Source organism: Lutra lutra, chromosome 2 (genome assembly GCF_902655055.1).
Source record: "Lutra lutra chromosome 2, mLutLut1.2, whole genome shotgun sequence".
NCBI lineage: Eukaryota > Metazoa > Chordata > Mammalia > Carnivora > Mustelidae > Lutra > Lutra lutra.
Genome location: NC_062279.1, coordinates 171,805,641 through 171,832,996, shown reverse-complemented (window position 1 = coordinate 171,832,996; position 27,356 = coordinate 171,805,641). Strand labels below are relative to the sequence as shown.

The 27,356-nt window shown below is 37.9% G+C and overlaps 1 protein-coding gene across 1 annotated transcript in view; it reads right to left on the bottom strand.

Moving 5' to 3' along the window:
• Window positions 1-27,356, bottom strand: part of DTHD1 (death domain containing 1) — a 65,777-nt gene that overhangs the window by 16,024 nt on the left and 22,397 nt on the right. The window contains exons 6-8 of the mRNA XM_047719952.1: window positions 26,024-26,188; window positions 24,011-24,300; window positions 16,177-16,421 (exon numbers count right to left, since the gene is read on the bottom strand). Of these exons, the coding sequence (XP_047575908.1) occupies window positions 16,177-16,421; window positions 24,011-24,300; window positions 26,024-26,188 (700 nt within the window). The remainder of the gene's footprint in view (window positions 1-16,176; window positions 16,422-24,010; window positions 24,301-26,023; window positions 26,189-27,356) is intronic.

Genomic DNA, 27,356 nt, shown 5'->3' with positions numbered 1-27,356 from the left:
GAAGATTTTTCTAGTAAATGGGTTATTTATTTTGTAGCCAGAAGATATCCAAGTGAAAGTGTATGAATAACAATGGACCAAGAAAGTATATATAATTAGAATGTTTATGTGTATCTTTAGCATAGATTTTACCAGAAGCCTTTAAGATACCATAACTAAATACTGGCTTTCACTGTTTAGTCTTACTCTGTCCTTAATCTTGCAGAGAGGCGTCTGCAACTAAGTAATTACTGCCATTTGCTTAACTTCAGTTCATTTATTGCATCATAGTAGGAAATTGTATATTCTCTATCTTTCTAATGTACAGTGTCTATGGAATTCTTAATGGCTTTTCATTGTAAATAAGTTAGAATATTGATCAAAGAAGTAATCTGGTACAAGTGGTTAATGTTAGCATAAAACTTCATGTGGCAGTTATGGGTGTAACACTCACACCAAATCAAACCTGATCTAGTATTGATGTAGAGCGAGGGCATACTGGTGTGAAGAACTGGGCTAGACTTCTGGTTTCCAGTCAAGCATGTAAGAAGCTGGAAGTTGCCACTCTGTCCTAGTAAGTAAAAACGCTGAACAAACTGAAAAATCAACAACTCTTTTTAGATCCATCAGATAAGTGAGGTCACAGGGAGGACCTCTGTCCCTGAAACTGAAGACTGACAGGTGAATACAGAGAATCACAACTTACCAGAGCAGAAACCCATGAGCATAAACTGCCTCTGGATCCAGTGCCTGGTAAGGAAAACTGAACTATAATTGACAAATTACTGGAGACCCAATGTGGACAGATCTAAGAGTGAAAAAGTTTGAGGGGACCCAGTCAAGAGGGACTCACACACTTTTGTGAATTTTACTTCCATGAACCCCAAGCAGGTTGTCACAGTGAAAGCTAAGAAAAATTCCCCCTGCTCCCAACAGGGAGAAGGGAAAAAGAACCATTTTTAAATACACCAGAGAGTTCTGTTCTTCTTAACAAAGTCTGAGCTTGGTGGAAACTATATAACCAGAACCTAATCTGCTGGGGTTTTATTAGAGTCTAACTGACTGGGGAGGGGAGGGAAAGGCCCAACTCCAGTTCTCTCTGACTTTCTACATGGGGGAAGGGAAATACCCAACTCCAGCCACCTCTAGACATCCCATTCCCCAGGCTGGGGAGGTTACGAGGGATACTGAAGGATGCATGTGAAGTTCATATTCCAGAAGAACAAGATCACTGAATACTGAGACCTCATCATAGGACTATAGAACACCTCCCTTCACCCAAACCTTACACTACGTTACTCAAGGCCTATTTGTAGTAGTTCCTTTTACCCAGTACATTGTGTTCAGTTATCATGAAAAAAATGACAAGATATACTAAAAAGCAAAAAGACAATTTCAGGGAACAGAGCAAGCATCAGAACCAGACTCAGATATGGCAAGGATGTTAGAACCAGCAGACCAAAAATTTTAAAAAACTGGGATTAATATGCTAAGGGTATTAATATACTAAGGGCATTAATATGTTAAGGACATTACATAAGAGCAGATGGGCAATGTAAGCAGAGAGGTGGAATTTCTGAGGAAGAACCAAAAAGAGATGTTAGAAATCCAAAACACTGTAACAGAGATGAAGAATACCTTTGATAGGTATATCAGTAAATGGGCATGGCTGAGGAAGGAATTCCTGAGCTTGAGGACCTCTCAATAGAAATTACAAAGTTAAAAATGAAAGAGAAAAAAAGAGACAAACAGAACATCCAACAACTGTGAAACAACTACAAAAACCATACACGTAGTAGAAATTCCTGAAGAAGAAGAAATATATAAAGGGACAGAAGAATTACATGAAATAATAGTGAGAATTTCCACAAATGAATGTCAGAGATGAAACCACAGATCCAAGAAGCTCAGAGAATAGCAAGGAGGACAAATGACAGACAGATACAGAACTATTATTATTTCATTCCAAAACCATGACAATAGTTTGAATAACTGTCATCCCCATTTCACAGATGTAACTTTTCCAAAGTAACATGGTCTTGAAACCTAGGTCTCTCTAAAGCCCTCACTGAAACAGTAAATCCTATTGCCTCAGGATAATGATATCAGCTACTATTTCTTGTTATTTACCATAGATAATTACTCTAACCATTTAACCATTATATAACCTCAGTATAGTCTACTCTATCTACAACCTTGTGAGTTAGTTGTTGTTATGTCTACTGTACAAATGAGAAAACTGAGGCTTAGAGAGGTAAAATAGTTTGACCAAAAATATTTAAACTATGACTTATAAGAATACAGATCTTTTATTTTTAACCTGTAAGTTAAAACTTGCATGTAAAGTGAAGGTTGAAAGTATAAGGTAAGACGTTCATCCAACATTCTAGTACTTCTTGTGTTACGCTCACCTTTCACATAAAATCAATTTTACTGATCTTGACTGGGAGCCAGGATTAGGTGAAAGGAAAGAGCTTAGCTCAGCTTCTAATCATACTACTTACTAAACTTGGGATCTTAAAGTATTCGCTTTGTATCTCGTTTTCCTCATTTACAAAATGGCCATGATACTAGTACCTGCTTCATAGTGCTATTGAAGTGAATATTGAGTTCTTTTTTATAAAAATTTTTATTTATTTATTTTAAGTAAGCTGGACACCCAACATTGGGCTTGAAATCACAATCCCGAAATCAAGAGGCATATACTCTATCCATTGAGTCATCCAGGTGCCCCAGAAACACTGAGTTCTATCATGTAACTTAAAGCAAGACATTGTGTGTAATAAATGCTCAAAATAATAGTTGTCATTACTTAACATTTTTCTTTTGAAAATATTTTTAACCTACACAAGTACATTTTTTTAAAAAACTGATATTTTAGTCATAAGTAGAAAAGCAATTTCAGTTATATAATGACCTGGAAACCTTAAAAATAATAAATATAAATATACATTATATTATATTTATTTATACATAAATATATATTTATATCTATAAAATAAATACAATTAAAACAACATTATTTAATTCTGTTGCCAGCCAAGATTTCTGAGCCAAAGAATTGTTCTCTGCTTGTTAACAGGGGAGCTTTTGTGTTACAGAGATGTAAAAATTTGCTAACACTAACCTGAGATCTAATCAGAGGGTCAGGGAAAGGATTAGAGAGCGAATAACTCCCTCACATGTGAATCCATTTTATTTAAAGCTGGTATGTTACCATCCTTAAAAAAGAAGAAGGGGGGGGGGGGGAACTCTTGCAATTTGGAAAAAAAAACAGTATTATGGAACATTCCCTTTTATGTATTGGGAATCATATCTTTTACTATAAACATATATGGAAAGTATTTTTGTTCTTTCAAAACTATAGCAAATACTTTGAGGAAATCTGAATTATAAATCATGAACAAAAAGCAAGGAATGTGAACTTACAACCTAAGGCAGAGAAAGCTGGAGCCTTCCTCATATGAAAGGGAGAGCGATTATCTCTGCTCTGAAATGAGGTGTGATGAACTCTTGTCACCACATGAGTTAAACAGAGGACCTTATCGAGCTGTTCAGAAGTGACTATGCATTTAATGTCCAGATGATAGAGAATCTCTGGTTCTGCCTCAGAAGCAGAAAAATGCCAAATAAAAAAGGAAGTCACCAGTGGAGGTTATGGCAGCTCCATTTAAAAGCTCGGTTTCAACACAAAGTCCAATCAGTCTGGCTCTCTGAAAGGTCTGGAATTGCCAAACACCCTGAAGGGGTAAAGAACATGAGAGGTAATACGACATGGTAATAAAAGTGGCAGATGTCAAGTCAGCAAGGATCTGGCTTGCTCAAGGAACACGGGACAGGGAACAGCATGAAACAGGAATGACTTTGAAGTCTGGGTCCTAGCACAGCCTCTGTCTGGCCCCAGGAGATGGTACAAGTCCAGGCAAGTCATCTACCCTCTCTAACTCTGAGACAGAGTTACCTCCAAAGTATGTTGAGGGTAGATGGAAATAAAGTCCATAAAGGACATAACCTACCCTGAAAATTCAACCAGCTGTGGCAGAGACACACATAAATACAGGTAAGCATTTTTTAAACCTTGTTTTTGAACATATTAACTACAGAAAGTGAAAATTGAGTTAGTAGGTAAATATAAAACAGGCTGGGTAGTAGATGATATTAAGTAATAATTGCTAAGGTGGGGTAGCTCAGTGGGTTAAGCCTCTGCCTTCAACTCAGGTCATGATCTCAGGGTCCTGGGATCCAAACCTGTGTAGGGCTCTCTACTCGTTGGAGGGGAGGGGAAGCTTGCTTCCCGCTCCCCACCCCCGGCCTGCCTCACTGCCTACTTGTGATCTCTTTCTCTCTCTCTCAAATAAATAAAATCTCGTTTTAAAGTAATAACTGCTAATATCATTGGTGTAGCAATGGTACTATGTTTTTTTTTTGTTTTTTTTTTTTTTTTTTTATAAATCCTTATCCTCTTAGAAAACACACAGAATTTTTTTTACAAGTAAAAGGATACTATAGCTTTAGGTGATTTGCTTTAAGAGATTCAAACAAACAAACAAAAAAACCCCAGTGGTTTCAGATGAAACAATAATAGCAGAGGCATCTGGGTGGCTCAGTTGGTTAAGTATCTGCCTTCAGCTCAGGTCATGACCCCAGGGTGCTGGGATGAAGCCCTGCTTAATGGGGAGCCTGCTTTTCTCTTTCCCTCTGCCCCTCCCCCTTGCTCATGAATAAGGGCTCTCTCTCTCAAATAAATCCATAAAATCTTTTTTTTTTTTAAATGGCACAAGGTCATGGGTCCATGTAAATTCATTATGTATTTTCTCTGTTTTTGTGTGCCACTGAAAATCTCCTCCCCACCCCATAAACTTTTAAAATAAATTAAAAGTCTCCAACATCAGTCGATACATATCCTTTTGTTGTTTTCATCGTGGATATTCTTGTAATTGCACAGTCAGTGTAGAACTTCCTGAAGGCTTAGGCAGAAATGCTTGGCCCACACAATAAAAGGAAGTGCTTCTGCACAGAGAAATCTGAAGACTGGCATAAACCCACAGAGCACTAAGATTCACGTAAGGGGGTGCGGGGAAGGTTTAGAGCAAGAAGAGCTGACCGAGAGTCTAGCTTGGAGATAAATCTAGAAATTAACTTTTTTGGGAAATGAAATTAACTTTTTTTTGGAAATGAAATCAGACTGCTGTCTATCCCGGAAGAAATCTCAATTCTTATCTTTGTTTAAGCTCAGGTCTTTCTCAGTCTTTTTTTTTTTAAAGATTTTATTTATTTATTTGACAGACAGAGATCGCAGGCAGGCAGAGAGAGGAAGGGAAGCAGGCTCCCTGCTGAGCAGAGAGCCCAATGTGGGGCTCGATCCCAGGACCCTGAGATCATGACCTGAGCCGAAGGCAGAGGCTTTAACCCGCTGAGCCACCCAGGTGCCCCAGGTCTTTCTCAGTCTTAAGCTTGGGTTCATTTTCCTGCAGTCAAGCTTATGTTTTTCTTATTTCAATATAGTTCTTTCAAATGCTTCTTAGAAAATGGTTCTTTTTATTTAGGGCTTTAACTTGATGGTGGCTTTGTCAAGAGGACAGAAATAAACATCTCTCAGACTTAAGAAGTCAATCCTGAAAGGAAACAGCTTCAGGACCTTGGTAACCAGATAGACTAATTCAAGAAACCCCAGCTGATCTGAGGAGCTGGGACAGATGGAAGGAAGAGGCTTTCGGGGATGGCTGCAGATAAAACATGAGCGAAGTTCTGGAGAACTCAGGAACTATAGATAGGACATACATGGAGCCAATAAAGAAAAGTTGTCAAATCAGTCTGGAATGGATAAACATAATTTTGAAATGAATATCTCTGTGTTCTTTTTCTTTTCTTTTTTTTTTTTTTAATCTACCAAAGGGCAAAGCAGTACATATACCACAGTTGTAGTGATGCTCAAATGACAAAATATACAGAGAACCTCCAACATGCCTGGCACACAGCAAACACGAGCTAAGTGTTAACTATCGCTGATATACTTGACACTTTGCTCCCTCTTCCAAGCAATTCTGGCAAAAGCAGGTGCCTTGGATCCATAAATGCAGCTCTGTGGGAGACACTATTGATTTTAAAAGCAGCTCAACAAATCAAAGGTACATAACACCATTCAAATTTATGTAAAATACTTCTTCTTTATTGTTCTTTATTGTTTAAATTATAATCCCACTATGTTTTTGTCCATCGTGAAGACCTGTCCAAGTGCCTGTTTGACTCAGAGCATTGTTTTTTTCTAGTGTATTCTAACTTCTAGATTCCAGAATTAGATTCTTCTAATATCTAACTCCAATATTCTTCTGTAGAATTTTTTTCAAGTTTCCTGATCTTTTTGCTTTGTTTCACTTTTTTTGGTTTATACATAAGAGTAGTGTTTCCAACAGAAAGAGTGATATGAATGTTACTGGGAAAGGCCTGGAGAGCCACAAACATCTCCCTTCCAGGTATGGCCACAACTGCAAAATCCCCACATTAGTCATTCCTTTGAAGGCATGACAGGCTTCTGCTAAATGTATTAACTATTAGCTGGGAAAACAAACACGCAAAGCTTTTGTGGGCTAGTAGAACTCTTTCTTCAATTGCTTTATCACTTTCCCCAGCATGCATTCATTTATTCATTAAACAGTTCAGCACAACATTACTGAATGCATACCCAGGAGATGGGATTATGAAATGGTACGAACTATGCCTCCAGCCCTAAGGAATTCAGTTATCAGAGGAGACGCTCGGTATCACAGTGAGGGGTGCCACCATTGGAATCAGACAAACTGGATTCCAACAGTAGCTTTGCCATTCTCCAACTATTTTCCCTTGAACAAACCGCTCTGTCCCTTGGTTTCTTCAATGGCTTACCCTTTCAGTAAATGAGTTAATATGCATAAATGCTTTATCGAGTTATTCATAGTGAATAACTTGATAAATATGAGTAATTATCATTATTGTTAGGATTATACAAATAAAAATGATGAGACCATCCTTTTGTATCTATTCAAATTGCTACGGTTACAGATCCAGGGCAGTGTCTAATTGTGCCTGGGAAATTTAAAGGCTTCTTCCAAAGAGATGATAACAGAGCTAAGTGTGGAGTCAGTTCTGCCCCAAGGGCAGCTGTGGGAAGAGCTTCTGAGGTAGTTAAGACCATAATGTGTAAAAGAAATGGGACCATCCGTGGCCCTGGAGCAAAAGACATCAATCATGTAAATGTAATAGGAAGGGGTTGAAGGGTAAGTGGCCCCCGCTTTGTGAAGTGGCCCCCCCTTATGCACCAGGTGAGTGGGTTGGACCTTGATCGACAGATAGGGAGTGCCATTTGATAAGTTTTAGAAGACTAATAAAATCACATATTTGTTTTTAAGGAAACCACCCTGTCAGTTGGGTGGTGTAGAGTAGTAAAGGGGACTGGTGATGAGCCTTCAAGGAGAAACTCACAAACATCTATTGTTTAGGACCATATTGGAGTGAGAAGAGATGAAATGCCAGTTTGAACACAATTCCAAACTAAAGTCAATGAAACACTATGTTGTATCATAGCACCGTTGCTCAAACCAGTGTGCTGGGAGTCACACTCAGAAGCACCCCTCCCCAACAGCCATTCTCTCTCTCAGTGTCCTACTACCTCCCAACCCCCCCTCCCCACAATCACTCTATCGCCAAGTCCAGTTGGTCCCAAATCCTAAATCTCTCAATTTCACAGAGACATTTGGTTGATATAATAAGGCATTCAAAGCTCACCATAATTTCCCCCCAATTTATTTCCGATGTGATTTTTCCAAATATTCCACACAAGCCACACAGATCTACACATTGTCCTTTCTTGAAACATATTTTATGCTTTGCCACTTCTAAGTTTCAGCTCATGCCATCTGTCTTGTGTGGAATCCACTGCCTCTTTCCCGGTTCCTTTCCAGAATGCAGACATTCTCGACATGTGAAGTGTCCCATGTCACCTCAGCCACAGGATTCCCTCCCCTGTCTGAAATGTCCTAGCACTTACCATCTTGTCCATTCATTTGCAGTTAATCATCAGTTCCTGTCCTGTGATATTACTAGATTGTTTTATTCAATTATTATTTATCTTTTGCATTGTTTTATAACTCTTAAAGTATTTATGCTTTATTTCCTGAACTGGATTGTAATTTCCGAAAGCTAGGGCTTTGACCACTACTACTATTAACTTTTAGGCCCTAGATAATAACTTTTATATAGTTTAATATGTAATTAATATATTAATTACATATTTAATTAGTATATGTTAATTAACATGTTGGCTGACATTTCTACAGAAAAAAAAATTACAGTTGGAGTTCATGAACTAGAAATTGTCCAAATTAATGAACATCATTTTTTACTTACTAAATATTATGAGAATACATGTAAATATGTCAATTACTTTTTTGTTAAAATTTTCTCAGTGAGGAAAATTTTATGTGTTTCCTTTGTGGAAGAATTCTTGAAATCCACAAGACAATATGCAGCACAATTTCTGGTTTAGTTATTCTGCCCGCTGAGCAGAGAAAATCTTCCCTTGTATGAACAAACAGTGAAGGAGGGGGCATGAGGAGAAGAGGTGAGAAGGAACAGAGAAGGAGAAGGGGGAAGAGATGGGGAAGAGTGGGGGAGAAGGAGGAAAGGCGGGTAGGAAAAGGAAAAAGAAGGGATAGATAAAGAAGAAGGAGAACAGCCAGAGAAGGGAAAGGTTCTCTTCTGATTAAATTGGTGGGGCAACCCCCTTCTAAAAAAAGGTTCTGTTTCTGACTAAAGCAGTTTTGATCGTTTTCTTCCTTAAACATCTCATATACAATAAAAAGTAGATTTTTCAGTGACATGGTCAAGGCTGTCTTTGAAGGTCATTCTGATGACTTAGAGGAAGGTAAGATTGCAGGAATGGAAGGCAGGTCAGGGAAGAGCCAAGGAGAGCCAGAACTGCAACACTGGAAAGAGGGAGAAGGCTTTGTAAAATTTTCACAGGTTAAAAAAAAAAAAAAAAAAAAAAGACATGATATCTCTATTTACCAAGATTTTAGTGACTTTCTTCTATAATTGGTAAGGATGGAGCACAAACCAACATGCATGATATTACAGTTAGCTCTATGAGGAAAGGCACGAAACTAAGTTACCAAAAATTCCATAATTACCATGAGGTTCATAATGGCTCCCCTCCACCTACCCCCCCCATCTAACACACACAGACACACACAAGCCAACAAAACCCTGATTTCTCTTATCCAGTTTTATTTGGAAAGTATACACCTGGTAAAATCTGCTTCGTCATAGCTAGCAATGGGATATGAAGTTCCACATCATTCTTAAACTTCAAAATAACTTTGTAGATTATTACAACTGAAAAACCTAAGTAGAACTGAAGAGCCCGTGAATGTAAAAATTTTCTATAGCTCTGGGTCTTCTCATTTACAGAGTTGAGATTGTTCTTTATAATATTTCATATTCTTAGATTTAAAAAAATTGTATGAAAAATAGTCCTTCCTGACAGGGCAGGGAGATGGCCCTGGAAGTCCAAAGTGGTGAGAAGGTGGTGATTGTGGAGTAAATCGTGTTGCAGCCTCTGCCTGCTTCCTCTCTTTGACGAAGCAAGTTATTTAATGTGGGGAAAGTAAGTGTTGAAGCAGTATCATTATTTACTAGAAATCACATGTCGTTTAAAAAAAGTTAAAAAAATAAAAAGAGGAAGTTCAAGCTAAGCAAAACGTGGGTCACCAGATGGCTTACGTAAATATGTAGGTTAGGTACAGCTGGGAAAGTGGGGCCCCCTGACAGAATCCCACAGAAAGAGCCACCAGACCCAGAACCCTTCTCTCCTTCAGAGCAAAACTTCTAAGCAGACAGGAAGACTAAAAGGCAGTCACAGCTTAACATAGCGCAAATAATCAAATGGCAGTCACCTATGTGACGCGACTTCAGAAGCACACATACGCACACACCACTTCCTTCCACCTAAAAAAAAATATTTGAGAGTTTTTTGAAACTTGAGAGTACAAATAGAAATGGTGTGAACTGAATTCACTAGAATATTTTGTAAAAGAAGGAAGTTTGACACACAACTTAGGAAAGACTTAAAGACGAGTCATGGTACTTTTCCATCATACGTTTTCATCAATATTGATTATGTGACCATTTTCAGAAAATCATATTGAAATGTGAATTATCGTGAGGACCCTCTTTATCATTCAAACCATTTCCCCTCTCTCTACCCCTCCCAGGAGCATCAACCAGGGAGTCCTTGATTAAAATTCATGCCCATGGCTCCCTGGGTACTTACTGTTTCCCTCACCACAGGGCTCTCTTGGCCACATGGGTAGAAGACATTCCTGTCAGTCACAGTGAAGCCTGTGCTGGCTATCACATCCGTAAGCACACACTGCAAATTCTGTCAACCCTCCAAAGCTAATTTATTTTCCTTCTTGACTTTTCTCACTTTGCTCTTCACACTTGGGGTATTTAAAATACAAGCTCTACTTATGAATTCATTCCTGTAACAAATAGTATTTGAGCACCTAACCGATGGCAGGTGCTCTTCCAGGGCCTTGGAATTCAGCAATGAACAACACATAAAGGTCCTTGCCTTCAAGAAGCTCGTGATCCCATTGTGAAGTAGTAGTGCTCTTCTGATAAACATAGTAAACAAAGAAATAAATGCTTTAGAGGAAAGGAAAGAAAAAAAGCAGAGTTGTTGAAGGAGGATCAGGAGTGTCAGGTTGTGTGGGAAGGAGTAGACTGAAGAAAGAACTAGAATCAGAGTAAGCCTCAGAGAGAAGGGGAAATTTCATCAAAGAATTGAAGGAGGTAAGGGTGTTGGCCTTGCTGGTATCTGGGGGATGGAAGAACATTCCAGGCAAGGGGAACCACTAACATAAGGACCAGAAGCAGAAGCAGGTGTGGCAAATTCAAAGACAGTAAGAGGGTCATTGTGGCGAGCGTTGAACAAGGAAAGAGTATAGGAGAGAAGGTCCTAGAGTCAAGGAGGGCCAAGTTCGTACACAGTCTTTTACTGTGAGTGAAACTAGGAGCCATTGCAGGGTTTGGAGCTGAGGGAGGAAATGATCTGTTTGATGGTTTAGAGGCTCATTCTGCTCTCTGAGTTGACAATAGTCTGTGGAGAGGTAAAAGGAAAATGATATGATACATAAGAGAACACCACTGTATGTCTGGTCCATGGGATACAAAAAGTGTTTGTTGAATAGATTTATACATGAACGAATGGAATATGGAAGCTGAGGAATGAGACACATTATTCCTCACAAACATGAGGTAATGCATGATATGTTTTCACATCTTTGGAAACGAGACAGTACATAAGGTCCAACATTAGAATTATGTGTATGTGAATGTACATGTTTCCATCTATATATGTATGTATAAATATTTGCTGTGTGTCTTCTGTGAGAAAAGCACATCTGACAAATGTCTTCACCTAATTTACACTGCATGTACAAATGTGTGCGTACTGTAGTGTCCATTAATGCTAACCTCCATATAATAGGGTTACTTTCATTTCCTGAAAAATAGCATCTTCTAATACTGTCAAGCTGAGGTCAATTTTTTTTTTTAAATTCTGAACTTTATAGAAGGAATCTGTTCTTACAAACTAAAGGTCATGGTTTCAACACCCACTTAGGTATATTAGGTTGAAAAGGGGGAAAATTTTCTGTAGCCACAGATTTTTTCCCTCAACCCAAAAAACTTCTAGTAAATAGGCATGAAAAACAGCCGAGAGACTAAATCTGGAAAGTCCTATACAAACCTATCTAGAAGAAAAAGAAAGGACAGTGGCTATGAACAGTGGATTAATACATGGTCAGCAGACATATAAAATATACTATGTTTAAACATGCCAATATAGTTTCAAGATTAACAGTGTCAGGACTGAACAAATCTTAAGGTTTGAAGAAATTGTCTCATTCATCTGATTGTCCATAAATAATTATCGAGCATGTACTATATGCCTGGCACTGGAAACGCAAATTGAACAGGATAATATCTGTGCCTGGGTTATAATCGCATGTATTTCCAACCAGGGTAACATCACCCTCCTGGAGAGAAAATTCACTCTAGGGCAAGTTGAAAAGACTTCACACTTTCTATTTATAAATTGCCCTACTGTATATCTGTGATATTAAAATTTAATGGGGGGAGGGTTGATTAGAGGGAAAAATGTCTAAAAAAAAACTCACTTGGAGGGCAAAAACAAACAAAAAGATTGAGAAATATTTGTCTAGTGGGAAATAAGTGATTATGATAAAATCAAATAACTGCAGTGATAGGGAAAGTGTAGGGTGTTGGGGAACACACACCAAGCACACCAAAAGGGGAAGTCAAAGAAGGCTTCCTGGGAGAAGTCACACCTCAGCAGAGTTATAAGGGGTGACTGGTAGGATGTGTTCAGGCATGCAGGTGCTGAATGGTTTGCTAGAATCAAGTCAGAGGAAGGGCTTATGCAAAAGACCCCAACAGTCACTCCCATATACTTTCACTGAGCAAAATCCACATAAAGCCCTAGGCCATCTAGCTTGGCTACTTTGGCTCACTGATTCATGAAGTCAGATAGGCCACAGAGAAAACACTAAAAACTGAAAGTTGAATTTGTGTCACATTCTGGACCTCAAGTCTGTCCTTTCTTCCATTAGAGGCTCCTTTCTATCATTTGCCATCATCACAGTGAGGCTCTCACTCCTTCCTGCCGGAGAATTCCAACAGCCCCCTGACCTGTCAACCCACCAGTGTCACTATAGCAGCAGAACAACAGAGTAAGCTGACGAAGTCATGTGCTAAACTGAGCCACCTGGAGAATGTCCCCAATGTTGCCTTCCTCTGCTCTCGAAGCTTCACATAGATGCACATCAACCCCCCCAGCTAAGTGTTTGTAAATGAGACTGTAAACCACTGGTTCAAGAGAATTTGAGTATTCCATGAAGTCCATAGTTCTTAAATTTTTAGAATCTAAGGAACGCTACAGACCTCTCCCTCATTCATCCAGTTGCAAATATTTAAAGTACCTACTATGTGCCTGGCACTGTTCTAATCACTGACAGTGCAGCCAGAATAAGGAAACAAGGTCCTTCACTCATGGAGCTTGCTTTCTCAAGGGTCAAAGTCAAAAGGAAAATATGTGAACAAATAAATAAATCTAATAGTTTCAATTAATTGTAAGAGTTATGAAGTAAATTTTAAAAGGCTCAAGTGTTAAGAAGTGACTGTAGATAAGGAGATGAGGGGAATAATGGTCGGGGGTGATATGTGAGCTGAAACCCAAAGGATGAAGAACCAGCTATATCTGAGCCCCAAGCATAGTGAGTAGCAAGTGCAAAGGCCCTGAGATGGGGATGAAAATGCACAGAGGGAAAACTGATAGTGGTTATACACTTACACAGCTATACTGTTTTTAAACATAATTTTTAAAGTATAAGTGGTTTAATAGATTCTGCTACCCTACCTATACCTTCCAGGAGCCTCAGAATCTCCTCCAAACCAGGAAGTAAGGAATTAATGTCTCTAGAACCCAGCACCTTGGCTATAATGGCTGCTTTCAGTTTGACCAGAATCCAGGTCATATCATTCATTATATAATTTTCCTATCACCTTTATGCTAAAGCATAATACTCATGAAATTATTCAACAACTTCAGGGGTGAACATGGAAGTCCTAAATATACATCTTATGCCCCTAAGTTTATCCAAATCCTGATTTTATCTGCTAAAGAGACAAGAGCAGAGAGCGGTTGCTCATGTGGGAAGCTGATTTTCTAGGTTTGAGTCCTAATCAGACACTTACTTAGCTATGGGACCAGGAGCAAGTTGATGAAAATTTCTATGCCTCAGTTTCCTGTAAAATGAGAACAGTGATGTCTCATGTGCAGATTTAATAATATGAGATATGTAAAGCACTTGAGAGACATTAGAAGTTATTATAGTGGTTACTCTATGAATAACGAATCCCTGTTAATTTATGCCTACCACCTCCAGTCTAACTAATTCTATTTCACCGTAACATATTTTTTTCTTCATTTCCATTGGCCAAATTTCTACCAACTTACAAACTCAGATAAAATGCTATACCCACCATGAAATTTCTACCAGCATCAGCTTCTAGAAAAGCTTTTTTCCTCCTCTGAACAACTATGAGTACAGTTTATCCCACCAGTCTAATCATTTATTGTCTTAGAAGGAGATTTTGTATATAGTTGACCTTTGAAGAACACAGGTTTGAACTGCATGGGTCAACCTATACATTGATTTTTTAAAATAAATACAGCACATTTACAGTAAATGTATTTTCCTTATGATTTTCTTAATAATATTCTTTTCTCATTTATTATAAGAATACAATATATTAAACATGTAACATATAGTATGGGTCAATAGACAGTTTATGTTACCAGTAAGACTTCCAGTCAACATATAGCTATTTAGCGTTAAGTTTTGGGGGAGTCCAAAGTTATACTCAGATTTTTTACTATGCAGGGCTTGGTACCCCTAACTCCTGAGTTGTTCAAGGATCCACCGTACATGTTTTCCATACTGTTCTAGATTGCAAATCATTTAGAACCACACTGCCCCATAGAAATATAGTTTGAGACAAATAAGTAATTTGAAATGTTCAAGTTAGCCAGAGAAAAAAATTTTTTAAACAGGCGAAATTAATTTTATTGGGGCTAAGTGATAATGTATTTTATTATATTATTTATATTATATTTTGATGATATATTTTATTTAACCCCATAACCAAAATAATATAATTTATTATAAAGTCAATATAAACAAATGATTAATGACTTACTTTGTGTTTTTTGTACTATATCTTTGAAATCTAGTATGTGTTTTACACTTACAGCACCTCTCAATTTGGACTAGCCATATTTCAAGTATCCCACAGACACATATGGATAGTGGCTATCATTTGGTACAACACTGTTTTAGGGCATGTATTATCCTCTCTATCTCTGTATTTTTCACAATGCCCAGCATAGCACATACCCTATTTCAGAAGTTCAAAAAAAATTTGTCAATTTATTAATTACTTTACTAATTAACTTAAAATCAGTATAGAAATCTAACAGTAGGGGAAACATATTTCTGTTATTCATAACACAAAAAACCAAAAACATGGGAAAATATTTTAGCATCTTTAAAGAATAAGTTTGCTCATTGGAGTGATAAAATGAATTTTCAGTTATATTTCTCATTAAGAAAATACTTCAGAAATACTAAGTCCTGGGGCGCCTGGGTGGCTCAGTGGGTTAAAGCCTCTGCTTTCGGCTCAGGTCATGATCCCAGGGTCCTGGGATCGAGCCCCGCATCAGGCTCTCTGCTCAGCAGGGAGCCTGCTTCTTCCTCTCTCTCTGCCTGCCTCTCTGCCTACTTGTGATCTCTTCTGTCAAATAAATAAATAAAATCTTTAAAAAAAAAAAAAAGAAATACTAAGTCCTGGATCACTGAAGAAAATAGTATGCACAACAATAAAACTATTTGTTTGACCTATTTGGAGAAACAACTCAATCCTACTTTCCTGATGAGAATAAGAATTTTAGGTAAGAGTAACTCATCCTTAAGTGTGCAGGATTTGATAAATATTGATTAAAATGTTTTGAAGTTGTTTTCCTGCTCACCAAATGACTTTTCCTAAATATGTTGTGTTCTGAAATATATTCAGTGTTTTCATAAATAACTTTCCAGTTATTCCAATGCAGTTACAGAAAATGAATGCCATTATTTCCGTAATCATCATGAGGACCAGATCAACTTGAATTATTCCTGGTAGAAAGTGAAAATCCCAATAGGTGTTCCACCACTTTAAAATTGTAGCTACCCAGGCACCTGGATGGCTCAGTGGGTTAAGCCTTTGTCTTCAGCTCAGGTCATGATCTCAGGGTTCTGAGATCGAGCCCCATGTCAGGCTCTATATTCAGTGGGGAGCCTGCTTCCCCCTCTCTCTCTCTGCCTGCCTCTCTGCCTACTTGTGATCTCTCTCTGTCTCTCTGTCAAATAAATAAATAAAATCTTAAAAAAGAAATTGTAACTACCCACTCCTTCCTTATCAACTTTAGACCTGCTTTTCTTTTTAACCTTAAGTATCCATATGCATAAAGTATAGATTATGGTAGAGAATTAAGAAGAATTAACAAAATAAGGTAATTAGGGAAGTAAAATATCTTACCTTTGGCAATTTCAATGGTAATTTGCAAATTGGCAAATGATGATGGTTTTCATCAAGTATAAGAGATTGATCCAAGTTGTGGACTACCTTTTCTTTAGGTATTTTATAAATTACAATGGTGCCCTTATAATGAGGGCAGCTATAGTTTCCAAATTCATCCACCTCTTTGATCTGGAGTTCCAGCCTGGGTTTTCTTTGTAAATGAAATGTAAGCTTGTAATCTTTTTCATAATCCTTCCCATTGCCTAAAAAGAAGGAAAATGCATTTGTTATTAAAATATAACACTTTGTCTTATTTGCTTTTTAAATCTAAATAATTATTTTACTTTTTATATAATTTAGGTTATTATGGTATCATCACTTTTTGCCAAAATTTAAGCAGCAATGGTCTGAGACTGCGGATGACTAAAAGGGTTTCTTATCTATAATTGGGTCAGGTCCTCTCTGGCTGTTTCCAGATCTAAAAATCTTTGATTTTCTTTTTCCCTTCCATTTTGCTGTAACAAAAAAACTATTGGAAATATTCAGTTCTTTCTGTATTTAGAAAATTATTTTTACCTTTCAATAATTGTCTTTTTTCTCTCCCTTAACTGTTCATAGCATATGGAACACTAGCGTGACCTCACCATAGGCATTCTAGATGTATGGTATCCACCAGCAGCATGTGGCTTTAAAATTAAAGGCGAAAATAATTAAAATTAAATAAAATGGAAAATCAATTCCTTGATCACTCCAGCCCCATTTCAAATATTCAATAGCAACCTATGTTTAGTAGCTACCTTATTTGGCAGCGCAGGTGCAAAACATTTCTACCATCACAGAAATAGAGATATTTTAGCAAAATTTTAAAAATGGAAGAGTTACTAGACTTACGTTACTGACATTTATATTGAAATCTGATTAATTCCACCAAATAAGAGTCTATCTTCTCAACTATCATTGCATTGCATGCAGGATAGTATGTTTCAAACTTAGAGAGCTAAATACAAGTCCAGCCCAACTATTTATCCACACTGCAATACTTATCCAGTCATTTCACATCTCTGAACTTCTTGGAGGCTTAACTTCCTTATCTTTAAAGCAAGAGAAATAAAACTTACCTCCTAGGATTGCTCTGGGAATGAAAAGAAATAATATGGATAAAGTGATCAGCACTTAATTTTTTTTTTAATATCAACATGAAGCCTTTATATAGAAGTTGAAATTTCCTCCTATTCTTAGAAGACTAAATGTTGACTACTCAGAGCTCTCTCTCATGGAAAACCTTCCCAATAAAAGAAGAGTTCAGTGAGAGATGTAGATGACACCAATATTTTTCTCCCCGTTGGACTACCAGAGGCCATTTTGATGAATCTCTAAAGCACAGTTAAATCCAGAATTTGAAGAACTCCAGGTTATGAAAGGTGTTGGAGAATGTCTCTTCACAAAAGTTTATATTTTAGGGGGAACTTGGCTACTCGAATAGAATGACTCCTAGGACATCCTAGAAAAGGAATGACAAGCCAGGGCTTGCCTTCTTAAAGAGTTTCATTCCGGTAAAAAAAGAAAAAAAAAATTGGGGTCACTAAAAATGTCACCTAGTAAATTAAGTAAATTAGAATTTATAGATCACTGGAGTATAACACTTGACAAAGTTCTACTCCATGCTACTAGAGCTGCTACTTTTGTCCCAACAGAATAAAACTTAATAAATCTCTCCTTCTATCCTTTGAAAGATACTCCCTGCCAGGTATTAAATTACTCGTAAGGAATAATTTAGTTGCAGGATATAAAAGATTGAGGGTGTAGCATAGCTACATTGGTTCAATTTACATCCTAAATTTGTCTGCCTTTCATTGCCAGTTAATTTTTTAAAATAAGGATCGGTAACATAAATCTCTGCCATGTTTATATATGAAATAAAGATTAAACTGTTAAGTATTTACTAGAAGTAAATAGCATGATGTTAATGTTATAAATAGAAAGCATAGATTTTTTTTTAAGTTGAAATTTCATTGCTGTCAAGATATGGCACTACATTTTGAATGCCCCTTGGAAAAAAATGTTTAAAATTTTTTTTAAAAAGACAAGCAACACAAAGAAAATTCACTATTCTATTTTTTCTCCCACATTGTCATATTTAGAGAAGTAAAAGCAAAATTCACTTATTGCATTCCAAAATTATGAAATCAACCATCAGTTGACCTTTTGAAAACCGCTTTCTCCTCAACATATTATGTAATATAGTTCCTAGAAGACATTGGAATAGTAGCTGTTCAATAAATATTTTTCATATGAAGAAATAAGGAATTTACTTATATTTTACGTTACTAGATATATCTTATAGCAATATATTTTCTTCTCAGTGAGGGGAATTGGGATATTTTTCAAAGATTACATAGAAAGTACAAGTGTAGAAATACATGCTTTTGCTTAGAGAAGTCAGATGAGTAAGTTAAAGGCTAGCAAAATGAAGAACCAGAAGAATTTTGTAAGAACCACTGGCTCAGGGGTTTTCTGTGTTCTAATACATCTCCACCACCTCTACCCATATGCCACCATCATCCCTTGCTTGGTTTATTACAATGGCTCATTTACCATCTCCCCAATTCTTCCTTTGCTTCTGAGACAACTGTGTTGGGAATCTATTCTATAATCCAACTCAGATCATGTGACTCCTCTGTTAACAAGACGGCTCCCCATTTCACTTGGAATAAAAGGCCAACGCCTTGCTATGGCCTTCAAGGAATGCTTAGTACTCACCTCCTAACCCAAACTGTCCTCTCACTTCCTCTTATCCACCCATTTCAGCCTCCTTGCTGTTCCCCAAACAGATCAGGCACACATCTGCCTCTGTTCAGTAGCACTCAGAATCCCTCAGCCTGGGACAAACTCCCCTGAGATAGGATTATGGCTCCTTTCTTGCCTTCTTTAAGTCTCTGCTTAAATGCCACTTTCCCAAAAAGGTCCTCTGTCATGAGTAGATTTAAAATTGCAACTCTGGCACTCCCTCTAAGACTGTTGATATCTTTTCCTTGCTTTATTCATCTATAAGGCACCTGTCCCCCATCATACTGTACATTTCATTTACTTAATTATTTCTTTTTCTCTCTCCAGTAGAATAAAATATACATAAGGGCAGGAAATATTTGTTGAGTGAATAAAAGGGTGTTCATTCTAACATCCTACACATGTTTCTGGGAAGGGCACCTCCCAGGGCCAAAGAGCATTCAGGGCAACTTTGACACACACAGACCTCTTTAGGAATTACTAGATGTGATAGGTCATGCTAAAGTGTAATTATATCAAATTTTATCTGCCCATTTATTGGCACTTTCTAGATTTTGTGAGCATTGAGGGTTTAGATGACATGCAATAGGAGGTCTAAGTGCTGAATTAACAGCTGTAACCTGGAGAATGAAAACATATATTCAGAAGGATGACAAAGACCAATATAACAAAAACCCAGGGGAGCACTTATCTTATTTTCTCTTAGAAGGAGAAATAAAGTACATGGCCCATGATCTCATTAAAAGGAATCATCTCTATTCTATGTAAATAAATATAAAACTTTTGACATTTCTCAAAGGACAGTCACCTAAACTTTTAAATTAAAATTAAATAAAAATATTTAATTTTAAAAATATTTAAAAGTTTAAATATTTAATTTCCAAAATTAAATATTTTTAAAATTAAACTTTTAAATACTTTAAATTACATAATTCTATAATGTTAAATTCTTTCCTAAGTTTTTATCTTCCATTCTTCCAACAAATACTCCTTCTAACTGCCAGGCATTGTACTAGGTACTGGGTATGGAATGGTGCCCACCAACAGGACGGGACCAGCTCTCAAGGGACTGTAGTCAGAGAAAAGGACATTGATCCAACAACTAAATGAATAAATGAAGATTGTATCTATGGCCAGGTACACAAGAGAGAAGTACATAGAGATCTGAAAAAATAAGATAAGAACTGGGGTGCCTGGGTGGCTCAGTGGGTTAAGCCTCTGCCTTAGGCTCGGGTCATGATCTCAGGGTCCTGGGATCGAGTTCCGCATCAGGCTCCCTGCTTGGTGGGGAGCCTGGTTCCTCCTCTCTCTCTCTGCCTGCCTCTCTGCCTACTTGTGATCTCTCTCTGTCAAATAAATAAATAAAATCTTAAAAAAAAAAAAAAAAGAAAGTAAGATAAGAACTGACATATCAGGAAAGGTGGGAACACTCTTCTAAACATGACCATCAAGGTGAGGTATGAAAGTGGAGGAGGAAGTAACTGGAGTGGATGGGTGGAGAGGAGAAACCTCTAAGCAGACATTAGCTGATTGTATGTCTTTGAGATTCACAGAAACAATCACAGGCTCTAATGAAAGGATGAGGTATCAGAGCTCTCCTGGGAATCTTGCTCCTCTTACAGGGAGAGGAACCCAGTGAAGCCACAGATCTGAGCAGAGGTCTCTAGGAAAGGCAAAAGAGAAACAATTTGGCATCCTGCCCTAGTCATTTCCCTCGAGTGAAGATGAGTTCTTCTCCATTCCTTACGTGGAGGAATTGCTTAGGCACTGGCTTTCCTCAGGCACTCTTATTTTAGCTTATGTTCTCCCTCCCCATTACGGACAATGATACACTCAGTACCATGGCTTATGAGAAGCATAGTAACTCACTCCTGTTTAGGGCACTAGATAAACACAGCGGCACTTCCAAGTATTACAGGAAAATCACTGGCATCATTACTTTGGGCGGGACACTTCCAGTTTTTGACTATCTTTTCTTGGAGAGATTGTCTCAGGGTAGACACTGTGGTTTCTGTTTCGGAAGCCAAGTAGAAAAGTATCTCTTCTATGTTCCTTCCTCCTCCTCCTCACCCTTCCCTTTCCCTTTTTCTGATACCCTGTCACTCACTCACTAGCTCCTGCCAGCTGACTCAGATGGCTGGGACAGTGAATGCGGAAGTGGAAAAGACAGTTTGCGCTGGGACACTTTGGGTCTTATTTCTGAGATGCCAGAAAAAGGGCAGCCTCGGTTTCAAGCTGCATCATTTTTGTGACAACAAAGAGCCAATGGAGCTTGGCTTCATTTCCAGAATTAGAGAGAAAATAAGCATCATTAAAAATCAATGAGATCTGTATCAATTTATAAGTGAACAGAAAATATTACTTCGAGTCTATCACAAGATTCCTGGGCCAGAAATCCCCATAAAACCCATGCCTCACTTCTCCCTTACCCCTCACTTTTGCAAACGGACCTATTAGATTCTATTCCACATCAAGGAGAGAAGTTACAGAGGGGAAGTGGTTGAATTAGTAAAAAGAAATTGCTGGGATGGCAACTTCTCCAAAAAACTTTTTATCTCTTCTCTCATATAGCTGTTTTCTCTTTGTGTTCTCCTTTTTCTTCCTTTTCTCATTCTCTTCATCTTCTTTTTATTCCCTTTTTATTTTATTTTATTTATTTTTATTCTATTTTATTTTATTAATTTATTTTATTTCTTTTCAGTGTTCCAGCATTCATTGTTTATGTACCACATCCAGTGCTCCCCATGCAATCCATGCCCTCCTTAATACTCACCACCAGGCTCACCCATCCCCCCATCCCCCTCCCCTCCAAAACCCTCAGTTTGTTTCTCAGAGTCCACAGTCTCTCATGGTTTGTCTCCCCCTCCGATTTCCCCCATCTCACTTCTCCTCTCCATCTCCCCATGTCCTCCGTATTATTCCTTATGCTCCACAAGTAAGTGAAACCATATGATACTTGACTCTTTCTGCTTGACTTATTTCACTCAGCATAATCTCTTCCAGTCCCATCTATGTTGATATAAAATTTGGGTATTCATCCTTTCTGATGGAGGCATAATACTCCATTGTATATATGGACCATATCTTCTTTATCCATTCATCCATTGAAGGACATCTTGGTTCTTTCCCACAGTTTGGCAACTGTGGCCATTGCTACTGAACATTGGGGTACAGATGGCCCTTCTTTTCACTACATCTGTATCTTTGGGATAAATACCCAGTAGTGCAATTGCAGGGTCACAGGGTAGCTCTATTTTTAATTTCTTAAGGAATCTGCACACTGTTTTCCAAAGTGGCTGCACCAACTTGCATTCCCACCAACAGTGTAAGAGGGTTCCCCTTTCTCCACATCCTCTCCAACACTTGTTTTTACTGTCTTGTTAATTTTGGCCATTCTAACTGGTGAAAGGTGGTATCTCAATGTGGTTTTGATATGAATCTCCCTGATGGCTAACAATGAAGAACATTTTTTCATGTGCCTGTTAGCCATTTGTATGTCTTCTTTGGAGAAGTGTCTGTTCATGTCTTCTGCCCACTTTTTGACACGATTATCTTTTTTTTGTGTGTTGAGCTTGAGGAGTTCTTTATAGATCCTGGATATCAGCCCTTGTTCTATAGTGTCCTTTGCAAATATCTTCTCCCCTTCCGTGGGTTGCCTCTTTGTTTTGTTGACTGTTTCCTTTGCTGTGCAGAAGCTTTTGATCTTGATGAAGTCCCAAAAGTTCATTTTCACTTTTGTTTCCGTTGCCTTTGGAGACATGTCTTAAAAGAAGTTGCTGTGGCTGATGTCAAAGGGGTTATTGCCTATGCTTTCCTCTAGGATTTTGATAGATTCCTGCACCACATTGAGGTCTTTTATCCATTTCAAGTTTATCTTTGTGTATGGTGTAAGAGAATGGTTGAGTCTCATTCTTCTACATATAGCTGTCCAATTTTCCCAGCACTATTTATTGAAGAGACTGTCCTTTTTCCAATGTATATTTTTTCCTGCTTTGTTGAAGATTATTTGACCATAGAGTTGAGGGTTCATATCTGGGCTCTCTACTCTGTTCCACTGGTCTATGTTTTTACCTCTTTTTCTTATCTATTCCCTCACTTCTCCCCCATTATCCTGCAACCTCGCATATTCATTTGTGCTGTTTGTTTTCTTAGTATTGTCATATATTCACTCATTCACTGCATAACTATTGAAAGCTCTTGATGTACCGGACTCTCAATGTACCAGGCTCAGGAGTACATGGGAAGACATAGTCATCAGCCTCATGAAATTTACATTCCAGTGAAGAACACAAGTATATGAATGAAAAATAAGTGAATAAATAAAATCATTTCAAGTTGTGGTAAGATTTATAATAGAAGCAAAAAAGCACCAGATAAATATGAGGGTGAGAGGTAAGCAGGGTGTCATCTAGATCAGAGAGGTTCTTAATCACTTTTGTGCCATGGACCCTTTTGAACTTGGTGAAACCTATTGATTGCTTCTCAGAGTAGTCTTTTAAATATATAAAATGAAGTAAGTGGAAGTATAAATAAGATAATTATACTGGAATATAGTTCTATGCTCACATCTCTTGGGAATCCACTGATCCGAGATTAGATTCTTCGTAGTACATCAGAAAGAGTTTAGTTATTATTTTAAGTAAATTAATAGATAACTGTAAGGTTTTAATGATGGGGCAATAAAGTATGATTTATAGTTCTAAACGGTTACTATTGTTCCTGTGTGGGATTAGATTTCACATGGCTAATAGTGGAAGCAGAGGAGTATTTAGGAGGTAACTGCCCTGTTGTGTGAGAGAGATGATTCTAGCTTGGACTCAGTAATCCTGGAGAAGACTCTTCCTAGAAGAATGTAACTTAGAGTCTGTCTATAAGGATCATTCATCCCCTCATAAGAGAAGAGACCGGAAAGGAAGAAGCAAATAAGTGTTTTCCTCTTCCCACTTTTTAAAAGCCTCCTCTCAGTTTTCTGGAAGTGTCCTTAGTCCTACAAGTTTAACAAATTCTTTCTGAAGTTTGCAGTTGTTAGCCCATAGAGAGTACAACAAGGTGTCTTTATACTTACTTGAAGCAAAGATATTTCCAGTAAATCTTAAAAGAAGCTGGTCTCCTTCTTTTACTTGGAAGGGACGCGATGGCTCCGGGGGACCACTGAACGCTTCCAAGCGCAAGCCCCGAAGCACCTGGCTTAAATCTTTAGAGGGCACCACGAGGATAACTACTCTCCGGGGGTTGTCTTTCTGGTGGCACAGTACAGCACAGGCAGTGGTGCTGAGCATGGCTTCCTCCAGAGCTTTCACAAAAGAAACCAAACGGCTGTTTTCCACATTGGAAGAAAGATGAAGCACAACAAACCTGCATGGGAGCAAAGATGCATGATGTAAGGGCCACCTGCTACGTCAAAGATATACTCATAACAAATAACACCCAAGGAAAGAGCCAATCCCATTCAACATTCTTCGAAATCAAGCATGCTGAAAACCCAAAAGTTAGATTCGTGAATGACGTTAATGCACATTTTGGCAGCCCAGGGACCGTTCAAACCAAACCAAGTTCTAAACAGATATTCATAGATGAAGCAATTGCCCAGTCTCAGATCAGCTCTAAATATGGCAGCATATTCTAAATTATATTTTAACTGGCATTACCAAAGAGTATTACTTCAAACTATAGAAGAGAAAGATAATCAAGTTCATCCATTTACTACCAATGAGACAAAGAATACAGGTCATAATTAAGTGGGGATTAAACATTTTATCTCTCTCTGTGGTAAGGATGGTTATGAATGGACCCCGTTGTGCGTTGAATTTTATCCTCTCTACCTAAATTCATATGTTGGAGGCCTAACCCCCAGTACCTTGGAATGTGACTTTATTTGGAGGTAGGGTCTTGATGGAGGTAATCAAGTTAACATGAGGTCAGTAGATATATCCTAACCCAATATGACTGGTGTCATAAAAAGGGGAAATCCGGACACAGAAATATGCATACACAGGGAAAGCCATGTGAACATGACAATGGCCATCTACAAACCAAGGAAAGAGGCCTGGAACAGATCCTTCCTCACAGTCCTCAGAAGGAAGGAAACTTGCTAACAACTTGGTCTTGGACTTCTAGCCGTTAGAATGATGAGCCAATACATTCCTGTTGTCAAAACCACCTAGTTTGTGGGACTGTATTAGGGCAGCCTGGCAGACTAATAAATACGTCTTTCTCTGGGCTGGATTACTGTCCTTTCACACATTTCCCCTGACTTTTCTCCAGAGAATTACCCTACAGGAGCCCCCTCAGCCAGAACATCCCTGCACCCACAGACAAGGACTGACCAATGCAGGGGTATAAAGCTATCTTTCTCGGTCCTCATGCTCCAGAGCTTCCCTGAGCTATCAGGCTGAGGTAAAACTTCTACTGAAACCAGAGGTTTTCTGATCTTATTCCTTTGCCCTACTTATTTCTTTCATTGCCTTACAAGATTCACCTAAGGGTTCTCCCTCAATAAATCAATAAATTCTCATCCTAAACTCCGTTTCTGACCCAAGACAATTGTAGATGTAAGATATTCCATTTAAAAATAAAAGCTATCTTTAGCCATAGGATTGCCTTCTCTTTACAAGTGTCTGCTCCTCATGAGCTTTAAAACTGTCTAAAACCCTTTTCATAATGAACTGTCTAGAAAACATGGAAATGAGAAAGCAAAATGAGGACACAGAAATAACGAATTCAGTTTACATATACACAGTTATGAGACGAGCATAGTAGGAACAGCAAATTACTGTCTTTATGGAATTTCATAAATAAAGGTGCTATTTTAAAACTATTTGGGAGTTAAAAGAAACCTTAAACAATACGTCTAAGTTATGAGGGCGTTCCAAAAGCACTTATGAAACTCTCATGAATGAAATTATAGACAGCGTATTCATATCAATCCCGGCCGACGTTTGAAGCACACTCTGAAGAACTATTGATACTCTTATTTGCAGAATAAAAAATTTAATCCTATAGTTCCATTTCTATAAATATCAATTGTAAATCGTCAGGATATAGTATCATCAACTTTTAGTGATTACCATTGTATTACCTCTCTAAATGTTCACACAATTCAAATGCTACCAAGCCACTCTGTATGTTTCTCACCACCACATCATCCAGACCAAACCAATCACCGTCTCGGCTTCTGAATCCCAGTAGTTTCAAAGGTTCACAGGTATTGTTCCCAGGTTTTCTTAGGGAAGCGCTTTTTGTCCTATATAATGGTAGCAGAAGAAAGACTGGTAAAATTTGCGTGGCATAAATCTTACTTAAGGCATTCATTCTTTCATTAAGCGAATAATTCAATAACAATACACTGTGGTATTCTATGAGCCAGTAATTATGCCAGGCACCAGGAATACAAAGATAAGAAATATACAGCCCTTGCTTTGCAGAAGCTCACAGGATTACAGTATTATCCAAACACAGGACAAGGTGATCAGTGTGGTAATTAAGGGAATGTGCAGGATGGCTTAGAGCAAAAGGAAAAGCTCAGGGAAGCTTGCAAAGTGGAAAGGTTAATATTTGTGATAAGCGTTGGAGAACGAGAAGCATTTTATTACTGACAAGAGTTAAGGGAAAACCCCAAAACATGAATAAACTTGCTGGTAAGTACAGATGCCTTAGGAGAGCCAAGATTAGTAGAGGTCCCTGATAGGTAAGATCACAGACTTGGGAGCAAGACTTTCTACTTTCAAATCCAGGGTGAATCTGCATCTTAGTAATTATCTAACCATGGGCAAGACATTTGTTCTCTCTGTATCACCGTTTCCTTATTCATAGTATGAGAATAACATCAGTATCTACATCATGGAATGAAATCAGTATTTGTAAAGCACTTATAATTATACTAAGCATTAATGCCATTAATATTCTCATCATAAAAAAAAATTCCCATCCTACTTCCTACAGCAGACATAGAAATTAGCTTTCTTGTACAGTGCTCCTTCCTTTTTAACCTGCTCCACTCAGATCCCCTAAAAGGAGCAGTTGTATGTATCATGTGCTACCTTCCATCAGCCAGAGCTGGACTGACTCACAGTAGACCAATTTTCAGCACTGAAAAAAATTTTATCCTTTTTCTTCGGAATTTGTCTAAGAGGCTCAGAGATTATAACTTGTCATGTTGTCTTTTAGCTGCACTGCCCTGGATTATGAAAATGATAAGCACAGAGATTAGTAAGCAAGGAAAAATAGAGGAGATGCTAAAAGAGAAAAGAAGAAAAATCACAATGAAAGAATTCATGTAGTCCTAGAGATGGAATGGATAGTCTTACAATAAACTTTTCTTTTCCTGAATTCACTTAAATGGGTTTATATTACTCACTGAGGAAGAAGTCCTTGATACTGACCATCTTGGAGTGGGGAAAATGGTCTGATGA